Source organism: Cetorhinus maximus, chromosome 2, assembly GCF_964194155.1.
Source record: "Cetorhinus maximus chromosome 2, sCetMax3.hap1.1, whole genome shotgun sequence".
Lineage (NCBI taxonomy): Eukaryota > Metazoa > Chordata > Chondrichthyes > Lamniformes > Cetorhinidae > Cetorhinus > Cetorhinus maximus.
Window position 1 is genome coordinate 62,150,013 of NC_135880.1, and position 22,942 is coordinate 62,172,954.

At 41.9% G+C, this 22,942-nt stretch overlaps 1 protein-coding gene across 7 annotated transcripts in view; it reads left to right on the plus strand.

Moving 5' to 3' along the window:
* slf1 (SMC5/6 complex localization factor 1) overlaps positions 1-22,942 on the plus strand; it is a 77,357-nt gene that overhangs the window by 39,083 nt on the left and 15,332 nt on the right. For 6 of the 7 annotated variants that reach the window (XR_013579820.1, XM_078565288.1, XM_078565303.1 and 3 more), the window contains 7 exons: positions 5,212-5,378; positions 7,133-7,273; positions 7,880-8,039; positions 8,494-8,641; positions 8,901-9,046; positions 9,835-10,004; positions 15,524-15,609. Coding sequence is in view for 5 of the 7 variants with exons in the window: in XM_078565288.1 (XP_078421414.1) it covers positions 5,212-5,378; positions 7,133-7,273; positions 7,880-8,039; positions 8,494-8,641; positions 8,901-9,046; positions 9,835-10,004; positions 15,524-15,609 (1,018 nt within the window). In the remaining 2 variants the exon portion in view is untranslated. The remainder of the gene's footprint in view (positions 1-5,211; positions 5,379-7,132; positions 7,274-7,879; positions 8,040-8,493; positions 8,642-8,900; positions 9,047-9,834; positions 10,005-15,523; positions 15,610-22,942) is intronic. The other variant, XR_013579821.1, reaches the window with a different exon arrangement.

Sequence of the window (22,942 nt, forward strand, 5' to 3'; positions counted from 1 at the left end):
GAGTGGATTTGGGGGGCCAAATGGTGTACTCCTCCTGTTTCCTATATTCCTAAACAGAAGTATTGAAAGGAAAGAAACTTGAAATTGGAACAAAGCCAACTGATGCTGGAGAGTGCTACTTGGTGCAATTAATTTTAACAGGGGCTGCAGATATGAGACTCATTTCCAATAAGTTACCTTGTGCCAAGAAGTTAGAATTTTCATTTTGGGAACAGAGTTTGGGAGATTTATTTATAAATGAACAAAAGCATCATATTTATAGATTCTAAGTTGAAAGATTTAAAATAGATGAATAATCTCTGGTATTTGTGCTGCCTTATCTATCAAAGGATAGAAACCTTAAAAAAAAACTCAAATACAGAATGTAATGTTACTACATGACTACATCATCAAATGAATGAGCTGGTAAAAATGAAACTGGAGTCCCTGAAAACCAAAAAGTAGCTCCAGAAAATCAAGAAGCAGCCCCTGAGAAAAAGAAATTATTTTGACCCCTGTTTTCCGGTAAGCACACGGGAGGGTGTTTGGAGCCATGGCAGCTTTTAAAGGGTGACAGCAGTTGTTATTGCTGCATTCGGCAGCCATGCAGTGAAGCTTTTTACTTTCTTTCCTAGAAACGAGTTATGCAGCCATTAATTTGAGCCCACGGTCCCATTGAGGAGATCATACACTTGGCAGGGGCTCATTGGAGGGGGGCCTGAGAGAGGTTGCTCAGGGGGTGGGGGTTTGTTGGGGAAGTTGGGCAGAGTTTCTGCAGCTACTGCAATGGTGTCCCAGTCAGAATGGCAGTGCCCAGGTGGCATGGACATCATGCATTCCTGAGGAGGAAAACTTGAGATGGGAGATGTGCAGGTACACTGATCTGAACATCAAGACCGGGATTTTCGGGTGGGACGGAAAATTTGGCGAACTAGCCAAATGTCTGTTAACTTTCCTGGAATTTCCGGTCCCGCTCAGCAACCACTTGGCCACATGCAGGACAGCCTCATGAGGGGGATGGGGCAGAAGGCCGCAATGGGAGCCATTAGCACACCAGTGCAGACATAAAGGTACCCTCTGACCAGACTTTACAGACAAAGGATGAGCTACCTCCTAGATGTCAAAACAGAAGTGTCGCCCCAGACTGCACTTCTCCTGAGAGGCCTTAACCAATCTGTGCCCTGATGGTGGAGAAGTTGAGCTCCGGTTATATTGGTGGTCATCTGATGCCAGTGGCTCTACGATCACTGTGGTCCTGAAGTCTATGCCCCAGCTTCATTTCAAGGGCCACTGGCAACATGCATGGCATCCCCCAATCAGCCACACTTCACTGCATCAAGGTAGTGACAGATGCCCTCTTCAGGAGGGCCAACAAGTACATAAATTTCCAAACCGATGTAGACAGTCAGGTCAAAAGCCAGAGGATTTGGTGCCATTGATGGATTTTCTCGGGTACAGAGTCTCATAGACTGCATGCATGCGGCCATCAAAGCTCCTACAGGCCAGCCAGCGGACTTTGTTAACTGGAAGGGACTTCATTCCCTTAACATGCAAATCATTTTTGACTACCACCAGAAGATGCTGCAGGTGTGTGCTTGTTACCCTGGGAGCAGCCACATAGTATGCATTCTTGGACACTCCTAGCTGCCATAGCTTTTCTGCACCTGCAAGGGTGGAAACTTGTGGGGCACTTCAATGTTCTCCAGCAAGGATCTCCCAGATATTGGTGGTGTGCTACGCTCTGCAAAACGTGGTGTTGCAGAGAGTGAGGGAGGCCCTCACTGCTGAAGACAGGCACCCTCAAAACAAGGAACCTTATGAAGACCAGCAGCATTCTGTTAGACAGGAGGGCACTAAGATATAGGTACATAGGAGTCTCAGGAGGCACTATGTGCTGACCCTTACCACTGCAGCCAAATGGTCAATTAAGGATCCACATTCTCTTAAGCACAGTAATGCCAATCACCTCTGCTTAAGCCCACACACCCTTGGTCAATAGCACCTGGTGCTTCTGCAATATGCACATGATGAACATTCTCCATGATGCCCCCCCCACCCCCAACCACCCTTGGGTTGGCACCTGCCATTCTTGCAGTGCCGTAGGACCCAACCAGTACTATGAAAATTTTCATTAACCAGATATATTAATTAGGAGCCACAAGCAGAAAACCATTGACTGTCTAATCACCCATGAGGTCCAAGTGCATCTACTGTGTTTTCTTAATTATTTTAAGTTCGTTCCTATGTGGTGCTCCCTCTTTGCTGCCAGCTGTGATGGTGGCAGGCTGATGATAATGCCTCATAGACTGGGATGACCTTGGCAATCCTTCTCTGGCTGCCTGAGGCCTCTTGGCTGACAGACCTTTGCATGCTGAGGGGCTCCTGCATGAGTACAGGAATCTTCCCTGTCATTGCAACAAGTTGAAGCACTGGTGGAAAGGTTGAGCAGCTGCTGTCCACAGCAGAAGCATCCTGAGAGAGGCCCCCAGAAGCAGAAGGCAACCACTCCTCCCTTGTCGGGTACACTTGCACCATCCTGCTGACCAGAGAAGATTGAGGACCTGGCGGAGACTTCAGGCACCGTGTCCCCCTCTCACCTTGCCACTGTTCACTTAAGCTCATGGAAAAGGAGGTGGCATGCAGGTCTGCACACACCTCTAGCATCCATAGATTGGCTTGTTAGATGTGGCTCTCCTTGAGAGTCACCAATCTCTCCAATGGAGGAGGCCACATGCACAGACAAACAGGAGATCGCAGCATTCGTGGAGGGACTTTTCCACTTTCCAAACCAGGGCATGGATACCTCCTAGAAGCTCCGCCAGATCTTCATGCATTGAAATCAAAGTGTCTGCATTGGTGGAGGGTAAATGATGTGATGCTGCACCCTTGGACACCCTCCTCCTCTGTTCCTTGGTTGACCTATGAGAGAAAACAATGATCAGTGCTTCTCGCCCCTCCCGACATGAGCCCACAGAGGTGGCACTTTAGAGGATGCCATCTCTCAAGTTCGCCTAAGGCTTCCCTCATGTCTGCTGACGAGGCTACTCAGTCCTGTGACTACATTCCGGCCTTTCCATTCACAGTGGAACATCTGCCCTTATATCCTGCCAGCTCCAGAGCCACCCCCTCCACCAGAGTCAGAATGGCAATGATTGGGATTCTACGACCGAGCCAGGCTCTCCCTGGCATTTGGGCCCTCTTTTGCAAGTATATGGAATAATAATGTTAGTAGCTGGACAAAAGTAAATGCAACACCTAATCGCTTAGCATACTTGCTGCTGTCTATGACCAATGGCATGCATGTGGCACTGCATCACTCTGGAGCAACCTTGAAGGATCCACAGTGCCAGGCTTGTCTCCTGACAGACCTGTAGCCAATCCTTTCCAAGGATCTGCAGCCTACACCCACTCCCACCAACCATGTTGTGCTCTCTATCCCCAGCGTCTGCACCCTCGCACATATCCGCTAGCTGCTCCCCAAAGGGAAGTAACATATAGTGCAGTGCTCGCCCTTGCAATACAGGGTTGAGGCACTGCAGCCAGTTTCTGTGGGCAACTCCATGGTTGTTGATGACCTCCTACGACCCCTGTCCAGGCTTGCTTGCTTAGGTCACCCTAGGGAAAAGAACCTCGTGCCTTGCCCAAGTACCCTGGAAGAGAAGATGCAGGAAGTCGTCATCGAACTGTGGGGCCACCCAGCATCTTGCGTCAACCAAACCAACAAGCAGTTTGCTACTATGATAAAAGTAAAATTCTGCTGATACTGGAAATATGAAATAAAAACAGAAAATGCTGGAAAAACTCAGCAGGTCTGACAGCATCTGTGGAGAGAGAAATAGAATTAACATTTCAAGTCCGTGCTCTGAAGAAGAGTCCTGTGGACTTGAAATGTTAACCTCGTTTCTCTCTCCATAGATGGTGTCAGAGCTGCTGAGTTTCTCCAGCATTTTCTGTTATTTTACAGTAGTTTTCTACTGCGGTTTTCTTTTAAGGATGCTGGGGGTCTGCTGACTCCTCAATGCTTGGATAGGATGGTAAGGTCAAAAGCCCCTGAATACTGGCAAGCCTTAGTTGTCTCAGGGTGGTCACACGTGGGATCACTGAGGCAAAGACTGTTCGGATCAGGGTTCAGGTGCTGGCGGCCCTTCAAGCATGGCACCAGCATTTCCTTCCACGTTGGGTGACAATGCAGCCACCACCTCATGGCCTGCTTCTGGCCACTGAGTGATCAGTCACCCCACTGGCTGGCAAGTGAACAGGATTTGCAGTTAAACAGGCATTTGCCACCCTCTTTTGGCTCCACCTTCCCTTTCCCAACGACTCCAAAAAATCCTACCCCATGTTTAAATACCTTATCACCTTGTTCCAACCTATCTCTGTATTCTCCTCCAGCGCTACAGCTCTTCAAGAACTGTTCCTCCAGCTGTATCCTCTTGTACATCTTTCACCCCACTGCTGGCATTTATGCCTTTAGCTATCCAACCAAAGCTGTGTAATTCCCTCTCTAAACCTCTCTACCTTTTTTGATGCTTCTTTTTAAAGCCTACCTCTTTGACCAAGCTTTTAGTCACCAATTCTAATATCTCCTCCTTTGGCTCTATTCATTTTTGTCTGATTACATGAAAGGCAGTATATGAATGCAAGTTTGTTGATTTTACTGGTCTAGTGAAGTTTTTGGCCATTAGTATCCTATTCCTCAGGATGTTAATAGTGGAGGACTCCTTGGTCATGCATTTGAAGGTTGGAGGAGGTGATTGGGCTTCATCTTAGAGATGGTCATTGCTAGCCATTTGTGTGGCATAAAAGCCATTTGCCGCTTCTCTGCTCAAGCCTGGATATTGTGCAGGTACTGTAGGGGCTGTCATAACCTGCTTCCTTATCAGGCGAATTGTGGAACAGAGCTTAGCACTAGCATAGTCATGAGTATGAAGAACAGCTAATTATTTCTAAAGCAAGAAGAAAACAACTGCAAATGCTGGAATCTAATATTCTGGGAATGCACTGCAGTTTAGCCAAAAAATGTAAAGAGAGAAGGCATTTTATTAACATCGATGGTCGTCTGTATTTTTTCTTTGCAAATGCTGACTGGCCTACTGTGTATATTTAGCATTTTCTATAATTAATAAGTTTATCACCAAAGACTTGCAAGATGAAAAAAGAGATGCATTCCATTCAAATGGTGCAGTACTGTTGGGTGTCCACTGAATCACAATCATTTTGTTTTCATGGTAGGGTACTGTAGACATCGGTTTTTTACATGAGTTCATTAGCATCATGCAAACTCTAATTCTTCATCATCCACCATGGCAACAGTCTTCGATTGTGAATTATTATATGGGGATTCTTCAGTGCTCCAATTGTAAGAAAGGAAGTTTGTTTCTTTTGGAATCACTTACAAGGTAAGAAAATTGTACATGTCTAAATATCAGGATTGACAGTATTTTTCACATGTATGACTACTGCACAATTTTTTTCATTTTTAAATATGGTTTTCTCCACTTTTGGCTCTCCCTTTTGTTTAAGAAAATATGCTAATGAATCCTTTCTAATTATTGTTTTGTAATTTTAAAAGATATGGTGCTGATGGTAAAAGCTGATTATGACCAAATCATATTGGTTCTATTTTGTTCATCAATAATACTCGAAATAGAAGTGTGCACTTTAATCACAGACTCAGGTGATGCCAGGAGGCTGGGCTGATTTGAGCTGTCATCACTCCGGGCACCTCCCTGCCTGCAGTACATCACTACAACGTAAGATAAGCTTTTAAAAGTGAAATCTCACTTTGGGCCCCAATTTCCCATGAGAAGTTGCAAAATCAAGATCCTGCAACTCCCTAACAGCACAGTGTGCACCTGCACTAGATAAACTCTAGCGGTTCTAAAAGGTGACTCCCCATCACCACCTTCTCAAGGGCAATTGGGGCTGAAGCAACAAATGTTGGCGTTGCCAGTGGCGCCCACATCTCAAGAATTTTTTTACAAAGCTATCCACATAAACCTATGGACTTTTTCATAATTAGTGCAGATTATCATTTGTCTGCATTGAGTATAGGCCAATTTCAAAAAATAAATGATTAAATGCCATTTAAAAGTTTTTTTTCAAAAAAGCTAGGTTTGTTATAGGTGCATGATTAGACACTTGCTCTTCAATTTATTATATACAGGTGTATGAATTTCCCCATTGCTGTTGCTGGTGTTGAAAGGCTAGTTCTGTGGGATCAGCTTGTATTACAAATAGTCAGATTTCATATCTGTAGGAGCTCTTTCATATTTCAGAACTACTTTTACATGATATATAAGAAACTTAATTTGTAAAGCATTAAACAGAAATATTTACTGGCTGTGACTTTACAATGGTGATTGTGCTGTAACATCTGCATGTTTTTGTTTGGTATGCATTGCATTTACACGTGAATTTCTAAATGGTCTATTTGAACTGTATTTTGAGGTAATTAGCCACTCTGAATTCAGTTACCTTGGAAATATTACCTTGATGCCTTGCGCAGATATGTGTTGACGAAATACTGTCTTGCAAAGTCAACAATTTACTACCATATGTTGAAAATTGACTTTCTGTATAATACATAGACCCATGAAAACACTTTTAATTTTAATCATGTCTAACAGCATCTGTGGAGAGAAAACAAAACAGAGTTAATGTTTCGAGTCTGTATGAATTTTTTTTTTCTCTCCACAGATGCTGTTAGATCTGCTGAGTTTTTCCAGCATTTTCTGTTTTTGTTTCGGATTTCCAACATCCGCAGTATTTTGCTTTTATCTTAATTTTAATAATTTTGGGCTACTTTTTTTAAAATGTGAATGTCAACTAGGAAAAGTAAGAAAGTGTCAATGGACTGCTGTTGCACTAACTCAACAATAGTGTTGACAAAATTATGAATAACCAGGAAAATGCAGTTTTAGAAATTGATCTTTTAGAACATGTAGCAAAAGATATCTTCAAGTAATCTGAATCTATGATTGGAGTTGAAGAGTATTAAATTTTCAACTTTTCTGTTAAAAACACTTCTCAATATCTTGAAACCTTTTTATTGTAATAAGAAGCCAAGTTGCTGTAAGCAGTTCTGTTTTCAAAGATAGTTTATTTCTTCCATCCACTAATTTATAAATGAACTTTTAATTTGGAATTTTAGATCCTGTGTTTATGATGAAGAACCTTGTCATCAGCCATCAAATCGAGAACTATCCATTTCAGAACTGAAGCCATTTTATAGATTGCTATTAAAGTACTTCTTTGACTTGTTCGAAGCAGAACTAGAGGCTTTAAATAAAAGGTAATTTGGAATGAACACTATAATACCTTTGATAAGGGATCTTGCTATGTGTAAGTGATTTTTGCAAACAGCAATGGAGATATGAAGTGTTAGCTTTACTTCTGTGGTAGTACCCTGGCTTTAAAACATTGTAGGTTTGAGCCCCAACATGAGACGTGTAGGTAATCTAAACTAACATTCCAGTTGAATATTTTTAATGAGATGTTAGAAATGGAGTCTTTGTCTACCTGGGATGTTTAAGTTCCCATAGCATTATCCATAGAATAAGATTGTCTACTGGTCAACATTCCTTGGGCTACTGCTACCAAGTAAAGCACAGATGAACTGAGAGATTGCTAGTGCATTTGCTTACATAGGAAAAGTCATTTTTATATAAAGGTAATTCGATGTGGAAACTATTTTGAGATGTTTAACACAACGCATTGTATAAATTCAGGTATTATAGCTGTTGGAATAATGCTAATCTGAGTCTAACAATAGAAAATCATGTGTCAAGCTCTTTCTTGTGTGTACATTTAAGTTATTTCCTTTATCAAAAACTGGGCCACAATTACTGAAATTGACAAGATGTAAATGTACTTTTTTTTTTCTTTTGCTGTATAAAAGCTGTTATGAAAACGCAAACTATGGGTGTTCCCGTACCATACCTCCTTCTGTCCTTGCAAATTTTTTCTTGGAATACTCTGATGTAATGACAAATCCTGTTGGTGTTTTGTTGGATTGTGTTCTTCAAGCAACTAAGGCACTGGTTAAGAAACCAAATGATGTGAGTAAAATTAATCAATTACAACAAGTTAGTTTGGTTTTCCAGTGACTTTTTTATATCTAATACATTGACCTGATGCATTGTCTTGGAAGTATCTATGTAAGTTGTCTGGGTGTTTTCTGTACATGTGAAGAATGTGAACTTCAAGTGAATTTGAGAATTGTTTTGCTTTTTTCAGATTGCATCAAAAAATACAATCACCAGTTGATGGTTTTATATTTTTAGCATAATTATGCAATTATAATTCTGGATATGGATGGAGAAATGCACTAAGTACTGGGTTAGGGCAGACAGTGTATTAAACTTTCAAACTCCGAAGGATTAGGAACTAGTTTAGGCCCCTTTTACATAATGTGCATTTATGGGTTTTAAAGTGATTTATTTGAACTTGAGCTAGCCATCAGAGGTGACTATACATTGGTTCATTTTAACTGTTCTTTATCTTCCTGCTCAGAGAGATTCCTGTGAAACAGCTTACACTTTGCATGGCATATTAGGAGTAGTTGTGGAATATCGGCTTTTGGCAAAAAGGCTACGTGGGAGATCCTTATCTGGCAGAGCTTGGGATGATTTACAGTTTTACATTCCTATACGTTGTCAAGGTGAGAACAATTTTCAATCTATTACTTTTATAGTCCTGAAAACCCATTCTGAATTTATTTTCTCAGCTTCTGTAACAATTTTGTTAATTTGCATTGGTTCAGCAAAAATGAACTGACAGCTTCAAAAACAAAATAATGTTGTAAAATGAATGAAAGATGAGGATAAAATCTTTTTTTTATTGACTTGGTTTGGGGGATGATGTGAATGTGCTCCAAAATAACTATCATAATAGAAACTAAGACTTGTAATTCCTTACAGATTACAATCAAGAGGAAATAGAGATGTTGTTTAAATTAATGCCATCACCTTGGCTACAAATGTTCACGGCACATGCTATCTATAAGCAGATATGCTGCAATAATGGCATTGAAATCTCTGAAAAATCTTTCTCGCTGCATCAAATTGTGAGTATTAGTTCTATCTAAAGTCTGTTGCATGGGGTAAATCATTTGAACTTGCCTTTTTCTGCCAAGTGTATGTATATGAAATTTCTAACCTCCAGATTCCCTATACAGTGTAAGTTGCAAAAACCATTGTATAAGAAAATTGGAAGAAATTCTGATTATTTTTTTCAATTAACCCTCTGGGTTCCTTATTTTGCCTGGCTATTGTGTAGCCATCCTTGTTTGTGAAAGTGTGGGTGTAGTTATTTTGTGATTTTTGATATTGAACTCTTCATTCAAAGATAGAAGGATAACAATATGTTTCCTAATTTGCTTACTGAAGGGTAAGTTAAATTGGGACTCACTAATTTGAATGTTGAGATGCAAAAGATATCACCATGCCCTTAAATAGTAAATATACTTATGGAACATGTAGGGCAATTGTTTTATGAAATTCCTTGTTCGAACTCCGAATAATGTAATTGTTCAACTAAGTATAAATGGAAAGTGACGTAGTTATTCAGTATTGCACTTAAGCAGTCGATGTTTTAGTAGCTTTTGATTTTTCTAAGATATATTAATGAAATTAAAGCATGAAAAATTGTTGCATTGTGTTTGAGCAACAGCTGTGCAGTTGAAATGCTCATAGTTAGACATGCAGACAGAAGTGACAAACAAGAAAAAAGTATCTTCTAAGAATGACCTTACATTAGATCAGTAGTGGATGACTTTTAGGGCAAATGCCATTCAAGTCCCACTGAGGCGAATGGATTGTAAATCTCATTGAATGAATTTTCCTGTCCTGATAGATCTCTTCATATTTAATAGCCCTGGGGAGGCTAGGAAGTTGTAGGAAAGTGGTGGTGAAAGACCCCAAGGGAAAGAAGATGGGACAGTGGCCTTGGCCTGAACCTTTGAGGCCGTCACTTAATTTAACTGGTGACGGGCAGAAGCTTGTGGAAGCGCTGACCGTTCTAGCGTGAGTAATTCTTACAACATCATTGCTTTAAAGTGACTTCTGGGAAACCTGTTTGACTGAAATGTTTCATAGCCTTTTGGTGACCCATATTTTGTTCCCAGCTAATCGTCAGTGTCAGAAACTCGTTTTTTTTCTCTTTTGAGCGGTTTAGTTCAAATGGAATAAAAAGTGTATATGAATTTTAATTTTATAGTTTCGACTGCTCTCTGGAAATGCATGGATTTTATTCTGTATTAAATTTTAACAGTATGGTGAAAAAGTTGTTTGTTCACCCAGTATTGAACTTGATGGATAATTACAGCTTAATGTTTTTAAGTAATAAGATTTATCAGCCGGGATCGCAGTATGGCTAACTTACACATGCTAGAAATCACATATATATATTCACACACACGGCCAGTCCTTTGCAGACAAAAGGAACATGTCCACACGTTGCACCTTTTTCAACAAAACAAAAGCTTGGGGAACAGTCATTCCCTGGAACATTCCCCAGGCCAATGCCTTGACCAATCAGAGTCAACCTGCCATGTTTGAATTTGAACAAAGCTGGGCAGTTAACTCTTCCATGCTGCATTCTCCATGGCAATGCCTCCACCAATCAGAGTCCACATGCCAACCAATCAGCACTCTCTTTTCATGCAAATTGTTCCTGTTACTGTCGGGAAAATTCTCGTGAGCTATCCTGATGAGTGCAAGGCACAAAGCTTTGATTGCATGCCTTTTTTTAGCAATAATATGAATTGTTGATATATTAAATTTAAAATTCATTTTATATTTAATAAACTGTTTCATTTGAATAAAACGTGAATTTTATTTGCATTTTTTTTTGTTTGCAATTTCAGTTTGAATTAGGCAAGTGAGTGAAGCCCAGTCAGAAGCAAAGACAGGGCAGTGCAAACATGAATTCTTGGGAAGTACAGAAAATTCAATCTATGTCTTAGTGTTTCAAGTGCTAATTATTGCACCATTGGTCAATATACTTCCATCAACTGTTGCAAAAGTCTTCAAAGTAGAAGCTTTTCTAAACAAATAAGCTAATACCACCACATAGCCTCTGACTAATCAAGTGCAATGCCATAAGAGATCTCCTAGTAATACAAGAAAAGCTGCATATTGTGTGCCACGCACTTGTGCAACATGCTGATTTCTGTTACATTTGGATCTGATGGGCTGGAATTTGATATACATAAAATGGCAGCAGGTCACATTTGACTCTTGAGGCTACTGCTATGTGCTTCGTGCAGCCCTAAGCAATGCCATGGATGGATTTTTTTTTTAAAAAGAAAATGGTCCCCTCATTGACTTGTTTGCTGCTGCCCTGCAACCTGCCTACCTCAGTCTTCCCCAACCCCACCTAACCTTGTTTCCAGCCCAGCCCATGTTGATCCATTCTGGATGGTTTTCCAATGTTTTATTTTCCCTTTATATTGTTTTTACAAATGGAAATTTCAACTCTGGTCAGAAAATAGTTAACAACATATGCAATAACAGGAAAGTGCCTGACAAGTTGGAGACAGGACTTCTCGTTGAGGCAGTATTTCTATGCTTGCCTTGACCCAATGCAACTAAACTCCAAGAACCTATTACTAAGCTCAAATCAATAATTCCAGCTCCTTCAGTTATGCCATTTTTTTTTCTTATATTCTTTCAAAGGATGTGGGCATCGCTGGCTATGCCAGCTTTTATTGCCCATCCCTTGTTGCCCTTGAGAAGGTGGTGATGAGCTGCCTTCCTGAGCTGCTGCAGCCCATGTGGTGTAGGTACACCCACAGTGCTGTTAGGGAGGGAGTTCTGAGATTTTGACCCAGCGACAGTGAAGGAAAGGTGATATGTTTCCAAGTCAGGATGGTGTGTGGCTTGGAGGGAAACTTGCAGGTAGTGGTGTTCCCATGCATCTGCTGCCCTTGCCCTTCTAGATGGTAGCAGTCATGGGTTTGGAAAGTGCTGTCTAAGGAGCCTTGGTAAGTTGTTGTGGAGCATATTGTAGATGTTACACACTGCTGCCACTGTGCGTTGGTGGTAGCAGGAGATAATGTTTGTAGATCGGGTGCCAATCAAATGGGTTGCTTTGTCCTGGATGATGTTGAGCTTCTTCAGTGTTGTTGGAGCTGCACTCATCAGGCAAGTGGGGAGTATTCCATCACACTACTGACTTGTGCCTTGTAGATGGTGGATAAGCTTTGGGCATTCAGGAGGTGAATTATTCACCACAGGATTCCTAGTCTCTTGTAGCCGTAGTATTTAAAGGGTTAGTCCAGTTCAGTTTCTGGTCAATGGTAACCACCAGGGTGGTGTTAGTGGGAGATTCAGTGATGGCAGTACCATTGAACGTCAAGGGGCGATAGTTAGATCTTGTCTTGTTGGAGATGGTCATTGCCTGGCAGTTGTGTGACAAGAACGTTACTTGCCACTTGTCAGCCCAAGCCTGGATGTTGTCCAGGTCATACTGCCTTTGGACATGGACTGCTTCAGCATCTGAGGAGTCGCGAATGGTGAAAGGTCGCTGATGAAGCAGCTGAAGATGGTTGGGCTGAGGACACTACCCTGAGGAACTCCTGCAGTGATGTCCTGAAACTGAGATGATTGACCTCCAACGACCAAAACCATCTTCCTTTGTGCTAGGTGTGACTCCAACCAGTGGAGCGTTTTCCCCCTGATTCCCATTGACTCCAGTTTTGCTAGGACTCCTTGAAGCTATACTGGGTCAAATGCTGCCTTGATGTCAAGGACAGTCACTCTCACCTAACCTCTCGAGTTCAGTCCTTTTTGTCCATGTTTGAACCAAGGCTGTAATGAGTTCAGGAGCTGGCAGAACCCAGACTGACTGTCAGTGAGCAGGTTATTGTTAAGCAAGTGCCACTTGATAGCACTGTTGCTGACCCCATCCATCACTTTACTGCTGATCAAGAGTAGACTGATGGAGTGATAATTGGCCGGGCTGGATTTGTCCTACTTTTTGTGGACGGGACATACCTGGAAATTTACCACATTGCCGGATAGATGTCAGTGTTGTAGCTGTACTGGAACAACTTGGCTAAGGACGCGGCAAGTTGTACAGCACAAGTCTTCAGTACTATTGCTGGAATATTGTCAGTGCCGGTAGCCTTTGCAGTATTCAGTGCCTTTAGCTGTTTCTTGATATCACATGGAGTGAATTGAATTGGCTGAAGACTGGCATCTGTGATGCTGAGGACACCTGGAGGAGGCGGAGAAGAATCATCCACTCAGCGCTTCTGGCTGAAGATTCTTACAAATGCTTCAGCCTTATCCTTTGCACTGACGTGCTGGGCTCCTCCATCATTGAAATTGAGGATATGTGTGGAACCTCCTTCTCCAGTGAGTTGTTTAATTATCCACCACCATTTACGACTGGATGTGGCAGGACTGTAGAGCTTAGATCTGACTCTTTGGTTGCGGGATCACCTAGCTCTATCTTTTGCATGCTGCTTTTAAGACCGAGATAGATAGGTTCTTGATTGGTAAGGGGATCAAAGGTTATGGGGAGAAGGCAGGAGAATGGGGTTGAGAAACTTATCAGCCAGGATTGAATGGCAGAGCAGACTCGATGGGCCGAATGGCCTAATTTCTGCTCCTGTGTCTTATGATCTTATGCTTGTGCTGTTTGGCAAGCAAGTCGTCCTGAGTTGTTGCTTCACCAGGTTGACCCCTCGTTTTTAGGTATGTCTGGTGCTGCTCCTGGTATGCCGTCCTGCACTCTACCATTACCGCCAAGCCAGGGGATTGACCCTGGTTCAATGAAGAGTGGGGGATATGCCAGGCCATGAGGTTACAGATTGTGGTTGAGTACATTTTTGCTCCTGCTGATGGTCCGTAGCGCCTCATGGTTGCCCAGTCTTGAGCTGCTAGATGTGTTTGAAATCTATCCCACTTAGGATGATGGTAGTGCCACATAACATGATGGAGGGTGTCCTCAATGTGAAGACGGGACTTCATCTCTACAACTTGGAGAACATTTATCATATATATATATATAAAATAATTGAGACCACTGCAGCCTTTATATACAGAAAACTGAAAGTGTGCGGAATTGTATCTTAAAAATACTGAAATTCCAGGAAACTCTTCAATGAAACCAATTTAATATCCAGTAACCTGTAAATCAATGCTTCTAGTAATAAATGGGGTGGAATTTAGTTCCAGCGATGCAGGTCTTTTTTTTTTTCCCCCACCATCCCCCTCCTCAACTGGACAGTGTCAAGCCTTCTGTTGGATTCAGTCCGCAGCAGTGTGGAAACCCCAGCCCTAACAGCTGCAGGCCAATTGGCAGCTGGCTGTTCTCCATTGCAGGCAGCACCGTCAGGAGCTGTGGCTGCTGCCGGTAATGGTCAGAGGCCTTCACCCGGGACCATCTTGAAGGCAGGTGACTTGGGTGGGATGGGATTCATGGGGAGGACGTCTCTGGGGGGTGAAGGGGGATTAGATGCAAGGGCAGTGGAGTGGCATTCCACATGCACCGCTCCCCACCTCCACCTGAGGCCTGGTTCCTTGGTGGGCACTGAGTGCCTCTGAACAAGAGGCCTGCCTGGTCAGCTGCTGGGCGGCCTTCGGGAGACCCATGTGAGTTCCATTAAATTCCTGAGCCACTATTAAATTCCGGTGGATTTGGGGGTAACTGGCTTTAGGCTCATTAACGAGCCACTTAATTTAAATGCTGCCAGTGGATGGGATTCCCATGTTGGGTCCTTCACATCCCCCACTAAATTCAGGACAGTTTTCCTGACGCCAGAGAAGTGGGTACTCCTGCCAGATCCTCCCGGCCTCCCACCATCATGCCCACTCTGGCAAGCTCCATTAAATCTCGGCCATGGTGTGTTAATCCATACACTGTAACACTGTATATCCTTAGACTTAAAAGTGAATAACCAATGGCACATCTGTTTGTACACAATACAGTTTTAATAATTTTCTCTACTTCAGGGAATAACTTTTCCCTGGTGCTTTATATATAATATTTAACCTCCCATTTAATGTTGCATTCATACCAGTGCATTTCTTCATCAGTACTATTCCTATGTGAAATAGAGTGGCATGAATTTCTTTGATTTACGAAGCATTGCTTCTCTTAGGTGGTAAGTAGTACTCCATGAATGGATGTGACTATTTACCCAAGAGACCTGTCTCCTTTTTCCACCCCATCCATCCACAATGCTGTAAGTAGATAATAGAGTTACAGCTTCCTGCTGATGTTGCTTTTAAAATTGCTAAATTTATTGCATCATTTGATGCAATGTACAACTTCTACCAATTGTAATTTAGTTTGTCACTTTATGCTTCAGCCAGTCCAAGGAGCCAGCTTTATTAATTTGAAACTGTATTCAGCTCCGTGTTTGCAATGGTTTGTTCAAATTGTAGGCTCCATCACACAGGACTGTTAATAGTTAATTTTTCGTGAACTCATTTTAGTTGTAATATCCAAAGTATAGCAAATGAACATTTATGTATATATCATGCTTTGTGTATTAAAGAATTGTAACAATTTATTTTATTGCCTTTTCTAGTGAGCAGAATCTTCCATTAGTGGCAAGGAGGAATTCTCTGGAAGTGAAGGAGACCAAAATTGGATCTAGTAAAATAAACCTGAATGGTAAAAACTTAATTGTTCAACTTTAAATTATTCAACTGGAAATCAAGTATCAGCAAGGTGTTCAGTTTTAGGGTTTAAGTTTCATTTTGTTCTTGCCCATATGCACTTTCAGCAAGAGTCAATAGACAACAACTAAGAACGGTGTCCCAGCATATATACATTTCCTCCACAGCCAGGGACACTGGCTGCAGCAGTTTGCAGAGTTTCTGCTCTCTTTTGAGCTAAAAAAAGGATTTCCTCTGCACTGAGGAATCAAATGTAGAAATATTTTATAAATTTATCTACATGTCTTGCTCACATCTTATGTCATTTATTTCTTCCCTTGCTAGTCCACCACACACCTAATTAATTTTCAGGAAGCCAGTTTTAACCATGAACTCCACAATTTAAATGCTTGAAAAACAGAGCTGTTAAATAGATCTTTGGAAATTATTGAGCTCTGAAGAAAAATCATACGGACTCAAAACATTAACTCTGTTTCTCTGTCCACAGGTGCTATCAGACCTGCTGAGATTTTCCTGCATTTCCCGTTTTTATCTTGGAAATGATTGCTCATTTACCATTAGCACATAAAATTGTTCATGGATCAGCTCAATTATTTGTCACCCTTACCAACTTTTTGAATAGTTTTACAGGGCATCTTATTTCCCCTAATTTTTATTTCACTTGATGCTGGTCCAGGTCACCTATCATATTTTACAAAAGTGACAGACCAATCAGATTTCATAAAATAAACTGAAGAATTTCTACCTTTTTAATATCGAATAATAGGTTAGCTATTTGGGATAATGGAGCAAATAATGACACATTTGAAGATTGACAACAAAATGCAAAGCTAGGCGTTCTAAAATATAAAACACAGTAACAAGGTTTAATTTTGATCTACATGATTAAAATCATGTCTCTTGTAGGTCCATTGCCACTTGACTGTGTTACATATGAAAATTCTGTCACATTTGATTGGTTGAAATAGCATAATCTGAAAAATAACAGCGCAATGTCAAAATAAGGAAATGCACTATGATGAGTTCTTCTTGTGTTCTCTGACCAAAGGCAGGTCCTTGGTGACTATTTGCTGAACCACAGCAGAGTGTCATTTTTTTTTTAACTGCGGGTAGGGCAAAGAGGCAGGCTGACTCGACCTCAGCTGGAACAGGGATCAAAGCCGTAGCTGTTAGCTTTAATCTGATCCACTCTAGCCAACTAAGCTAACCAGCCCCCCAATGAAAAATTAGCAAGCAGACATACATCTATCGATCAAAAAAGTGAATTGCTGTCAATAAAGAAAGGAGAAACGGTAACAGTGAAATAACTCAACTTTGAATATTTTCAGCTGCTAAAGGTTTGGTGCAAATAATAACATGTGTAACATTGCAAACACATAAGAATGCACAAAAAAACCTATAAACTTACCCATTGTCCAAAAGTCCATGGATGGGACCGTGTCTAGAGCTGTGTCTTATCTAGAATGTTAAGTAGTCAGACTCAGGAAAAGCTTTTGAAAGGAAATAAACTGTGTTATTTTGGATTTAAAATATTGTTTTATATTTCTAACTTTGGAGGAACATGACTATTAATTGAAAGGAACACTGATTATAAGAGGCATTCAAATATACTTCAGATTAGGTAATAGATAAATGTAGAAGTAAAATTCTGTAGATGCTTGACAAGGAAATAAGAACAGGAGATATTGGAAACACTCAGCAGGCCTGGGTAACATCTATGGAGAGAGAAACCGAGTTAATATTTCAGGCTGATGGAATATCACGATATTCAAATTGGATGCTGCATTTCCCAGTTTGTTTTTTTCTTGGTTCTTTCTCTCCTGTATTCTATCCTTTTCTGTCACCCAGACATGCCTTCATTTTTTCGCTTGTGTTCTTTGCCCCATACAACCAACCGCAACCTCCCCCTCCCTGATTCCTCTCCTAACCTGTCACTGCTAATCGTAAGACAGAGCTTTATCTGTGAAATCTGGATTATGGGTGGCAAGACCTTGCCCCTTGCTGAAGCCCCCCCTGCTTGACTATATTTTCCGCCACCGAACTACTGGGATGTCCCTTATTAGCAAATTACACTTTGGACTCTTCTTTTTCCCCTCCTCCAGCATGCTTTCCTTCAAGCATCTCGCCATGTTCTCTACTGCCATTGTGGGCCCCAAACCCTATTCTTTGTTTTGCCAAGATCCTTTTTATTTCTCTCCCTCAGCCTCTACACCGGAGTAACTCTTTTTAACCTCTGATTTCAATATCTATTTTCCCCTTGCTTTCACAAAACCTCTTCCTTCATATTCACAGCTGCCCTTTTGACCTTGCCATCTAACATGGCAATTCCAACCGCATGGTTTCGATCTCAACCAAGCCACCTCCAACCAGTTCCTTATATCATTCACACTTGGACAACTTCAAGCCTCACCTTTTCTGTCCACTACTCCCAGGTTCATAGATAAACCCTAAATTCTGGCATCTTTTTTGTGCTACCAACCATCTCCTTAAACCCCTTCTCCCATGCCTCTTCAACCCTTACCTCCCACAAATTCAAGAAACTCCAACTTCTTTGTTATTAAGATTCATATGCCTCTGCTGCTTCACCCCTTCCCCTTGTTCACCAAACCAAACCTTACCTCCCCTATTCTAGCCCTGATCCCACATCTACCTCTAATTTCTCCCCTTCCTTCAAGTTCTCTGAGCTCATCTGAAACCTATCCCTTAATTCTTTGACCCTATTCCACTATATTACTGCCTTTTTCAGACTGCCCTGTCAACTGACATTGTAAATGGCTCTGCCTTGGGTGCCTGTCCTTCTAACAGATGTCATCACTCTACTCTTTAAAAAAAAAACCCACTCTCAATTCCTCTGTTGCAATTTTTTTTCCAACTTTCCTTTCCTCTATTATAATGGTATAACATTGTCATGAGGGTTTAATAAAGAAAACTTGTTCTCATGCTGACTTCTCAAGAACACAAGAAATAGGAGCAGGAGTAGACCTTCAATCCTGCTCTGTTATTCAATACAATCGTGGATGATCTAGGGCTTCAGCTCCACCTTCCCCACCTGCTCCTCATATCTCTGATTCCCTTAGAGATCAAAAATCTGTCTATCAATTGCGTTCACATTTTGGGTATTGTGAAAAATCAACGTTTATCCTTTCTTTTGACTTAAATTTACAAGAAAGCCCATCCGTGCCTGTTCTTTAAAGTCACAGCATTAAAGGGGGGTTAAAACATTCCTTCTCTAAAGTACATCTTGTGGCGGTCAGCTGAGAGGAAAAGGGAAAGTTAACCTGCATTTTCCCTGTCCGTAACACTACAATAACAATTTCGGAGGCCTTGAAAATTTTAAAACTGTCTATCCTAGCCTTTAACATATTCAATTGTGGAGCATCCACAATCTTCTGGGATAAAGAATTCCAAAGATTCACAACCCTTTTGAGTGTATAATTTCTCCTTATCTCAGTCCTAAATGATCGGCCCCTTATTCTGAGACTTTTTTTTTGGTCAGGGAATTTAAAACAACCTCTCTGCATCTCCTCTGTCAAACCCCTTCAAAATCTTGTATGTCTCAATGAGATTGCCTCTCTTTCTTCTCAACTGCGGAGAATATAGGCCCAATGTACTCAGCCTCTCATCATGGGACAACCCCTCATCCCAAGTACCAATTTAGTGGACCACCTCCAATGCAAGTATATCCTTGCTTTAAATATAGAGACCAAAGTTACACACAGTATTCCAGATATGGTCTCATCAAAGCCTTGTAAAATTGTAGCAAGACTTCTTTATTCCTGTACTCCAATGCCCATGCAATAGAGGCCCAACATTCACTTTGTCTTCCTAATTAACTGCTGCACCATCTCTAATGGAATAAGACCATAAGATATAGGAGCAGAAATTAGGCCATTCAGCCCGTTGAGTCTGCTCTGCCATTCAATCATGGATGATAAGTTTCTCAACCCCATTCTCCCGCCTTCTCCCCATAACCTTTGATCCCCTTACCAGTCAAGAACCTATCTATCTCGGTCTTAAATACACTCAGTGACCTGGCCTCCACAGCCTTCTGTGGCAATGAATTCCATAGATTCACCACTCTCTGGCTAAAGAAGTTTCTCCACATCTCTGTTCTAAAAGGTCTTCCCTTTACTCTGAGACTGTGCCCTCGGGTCCTAGTCTCTCCTACTAATGGAAACATCTTCCCCACGTCCACTCTATCCAGGCCTTTCAGTATTCTGTAAGTTTCAATCAGATCCCCCCTCATCCTTCTAACTCCATTGAGTATAGACCCAGAGTCCTCAAACGTTCCTCATATGTTAAGCCTTTCATTCCTGGGATCGTTCTCGTGAACCTCCTCTGGACCCTCTCCAGGGCCAGCACATCCTTCCTGAGGTACGGGGTGCAAAATTGCTCACAATATTCTAAATGTGGTCTGACCAGAGCCTTATAAAGCCTCAGCAGCACATCCCTGCTTTTATATTCTAGTCCTCTCAAAATAAATGCCAACATTGCATTTGCCTTCTTAACTACCGACTCAACCTGCAAGTTAACCTTAAGAGAATCCTGGACTAGGACTCCCAAGTCCCTTTGCACTCCAGATTTCTGAATTCTCTCCCCATTTAGAAAATAGTCTATGCCTCTATTCTTCCTACCAAAGTGCATGACCTCACACTTCCCCACATTTTGTATTCCATCTGCCACTTCTTTGCCCATTCTCCTAACCTGTCCAAATCCTTCTGCAGTCTCCCCGCCTCCTCAATACTACCTGTCCCTCCACCTATCTTTGTATCATCTGCAAACTTAGCCAGGATGCCCTCAGTTCCTTCACCTAGATCATTAATGTATAAAGTGAAAAGTTGTGGTCCCAACATTGACCCCTGCGGAACTCCACTAGTCACCGGCCGCCATCCTGAGAAGAACCCCCTTATCCTCACTCTCTGCCTCCAGCCAATCTTCTATCCATGCTAGTACCTTGCCCCTAACACCATGGGCTCTTATCTTACTGAGCAGCCTCCTGTGTGGCACCTTGTCAAAGGCCTTCTGGAAGTCCAAGTAGATAACATCCATTGGCTCTCCTTTGTCTAACCTACTCGTTACCTCCTCAAAGAATTCTAACAAATTTGTCAGGCATGACCTCCCCTTGATGAAACCATGCTGACTTTGCCCTATTTTACCATGCACTTCCAAGAATTCTGATATCTCATCCTTAATAATGGACTCTAAAATCTTACCAACAACCGAGGTCAGGCTAATCGGCCTGTAATTTCCCATCTTTTGCCTCACTCCCTTCTTAAACAGGGGGGGTTACATTAGCGATTTTCCAGTCCCCTGGGATCCTCCCTGACTCCAGTGATTCCTGAAAGATCACCACTAATGCCTCCACTATCTCTTCAGCTATCTCCTTCAGAACTCTGGGTGTAATCCACCTGTTCCATGTGATTTATCCACCTTCAGACCTTTCAGTTTTCCTAGCACCTTCTCCTTGGTAATGGCCACCATACTCACCTCTGCCCCCCGACTCTCTTGAACTTTGGGGATGTTACTCGTGTCTTCCTGTGAAGACTGATGCAAAGTACCTATTCAGTTCCTCCGCCATTTCTTTGTTCCCCACTACTACTTCTCCAGCGTCAATTTCCAGTGCCCCAATGTCCACTTTTGCCTCTCTCTTGCCCTTTATATATCTAAAAAAAACTCTTGCAATCTTCTTTTATATTACTGGCTAGTTTACCCTCATATTTCATCTTCTCCCTCCTTATTTCTTTTTTAGTTGTCCTCTGTTGGTCTTTGTAGGCTTCCCAATCCCCTGATTTCCCACTGCTCTTCGCCACATTGTATGCTTTCTCTTTAGTTTTTATGCTGTCCCTGACTTCCCTTGTCAGCCACGGTTGCCTTGTCGTCCCTTTAGTATGCTTTTTTTTTACTAGGGATGAATTTTTGCTGTGTCTCCCAAATTACTCCCAGAAACTCCTGCCATTGCTGTTCCACTGTCTTTCCTGCTAGGCTCATCTCCCAGTCAATTCTGGCCAGCTCCTCCCTCATGCCTCTGTAGTTGCCTTTATTCAACTGTAATACCGTTACATCTGATTCCAGCTTTTTCCTCTCAAATTGCAGGGTAAATTCTATCATATTATGGTCACTTATCCTCCTAAAGGTTCCTTCACCTTAAGCTCCCTTATCAAATCTGCCTCATTACACATCACTAAATCTAGAATTGCCTGTTCTCTAGTGGGCTCCACTACAAGGTGCTCCAAAAAGCCGTCTCGTAGACATTCTACAAATTCCTTTTCTTGGGATCCACTACCAACCTGATTTTCCCACTCTACCTGCATATTGAAATCCCCCATGATCACTATAACCTTGCCTTTCTTACACGCCTTTTTTATCTCCTGCTGTATCTTGTGCCCCACATCCTGACTACTGTTCGGAGGCCTGTACATAACTCCCATTATGGTTTTTTTACCTTTGCGATTCCTCAACTCTACCCACACAGATTCTACATCATCTGACCCTACGTCATTTCTTGCTATCAATTTAATTTCATTTCTTACGAACAAAGCAACCCCACCCCCTCTGCCAACCTGCCTATCTTTTCGATAGGATGTATATCCTTGGATATTTAGCTCCCAGTCCCGATCCCCTTGCAGCCATGTCTCCGTGATGCCCACCACATCATACCTGCCAATTTCAATCTGAGCCACAAGCTCATTTACCTTATTTCGTATACTGCGTGCATTCAGATACAACACCTTCAGTCCTGTATTTCCCATCCCCTTTCTCATTGTCGTCCCTTTATCTGATGTGCTTGAAGTTAGATTCCTAGCCCTTTCCAAACACTCTGTCCTATTTTGTGTTCTGGGGACTTTAATGACCTCTCCTGGGCTCTCCTTTTCAGTTTTTTCATAATTTTCCATGAAGTTGAATCCACCCCCCCACACGCTAACCTGCTGCTTTGTTTCCCATTAGTCATACTTCTTGGAGTTTTACCCTTCCCTCCCCCCCACCCCCCCACTTTCTAGTTTAAAGTCCTGTTGACCACCCTATTTACCCTTTTTTCTGGAACATTGGTCCCAGATTGGTTCAGGTGGAGACCATCCCAACGGTACAGATCACTCATGTTGCAATACTGATGCCAGTGCCCCACGAAATGGAACCCCTCTTTCATTCAGATACAACACCTTCAGTCCTGTATTTCCCAAGAATTTAGTGCATCTTGGAATTGTTTAACAATCAAAGCAAAATTGCAAGTCTATTGAGACCATTTAGTGTATTATCATGCACCATTCTACATGCAACTTGCCATTCAACTTTTGACGGTTCTGTTGAACATTGTGTAAATCTTTCAGTTT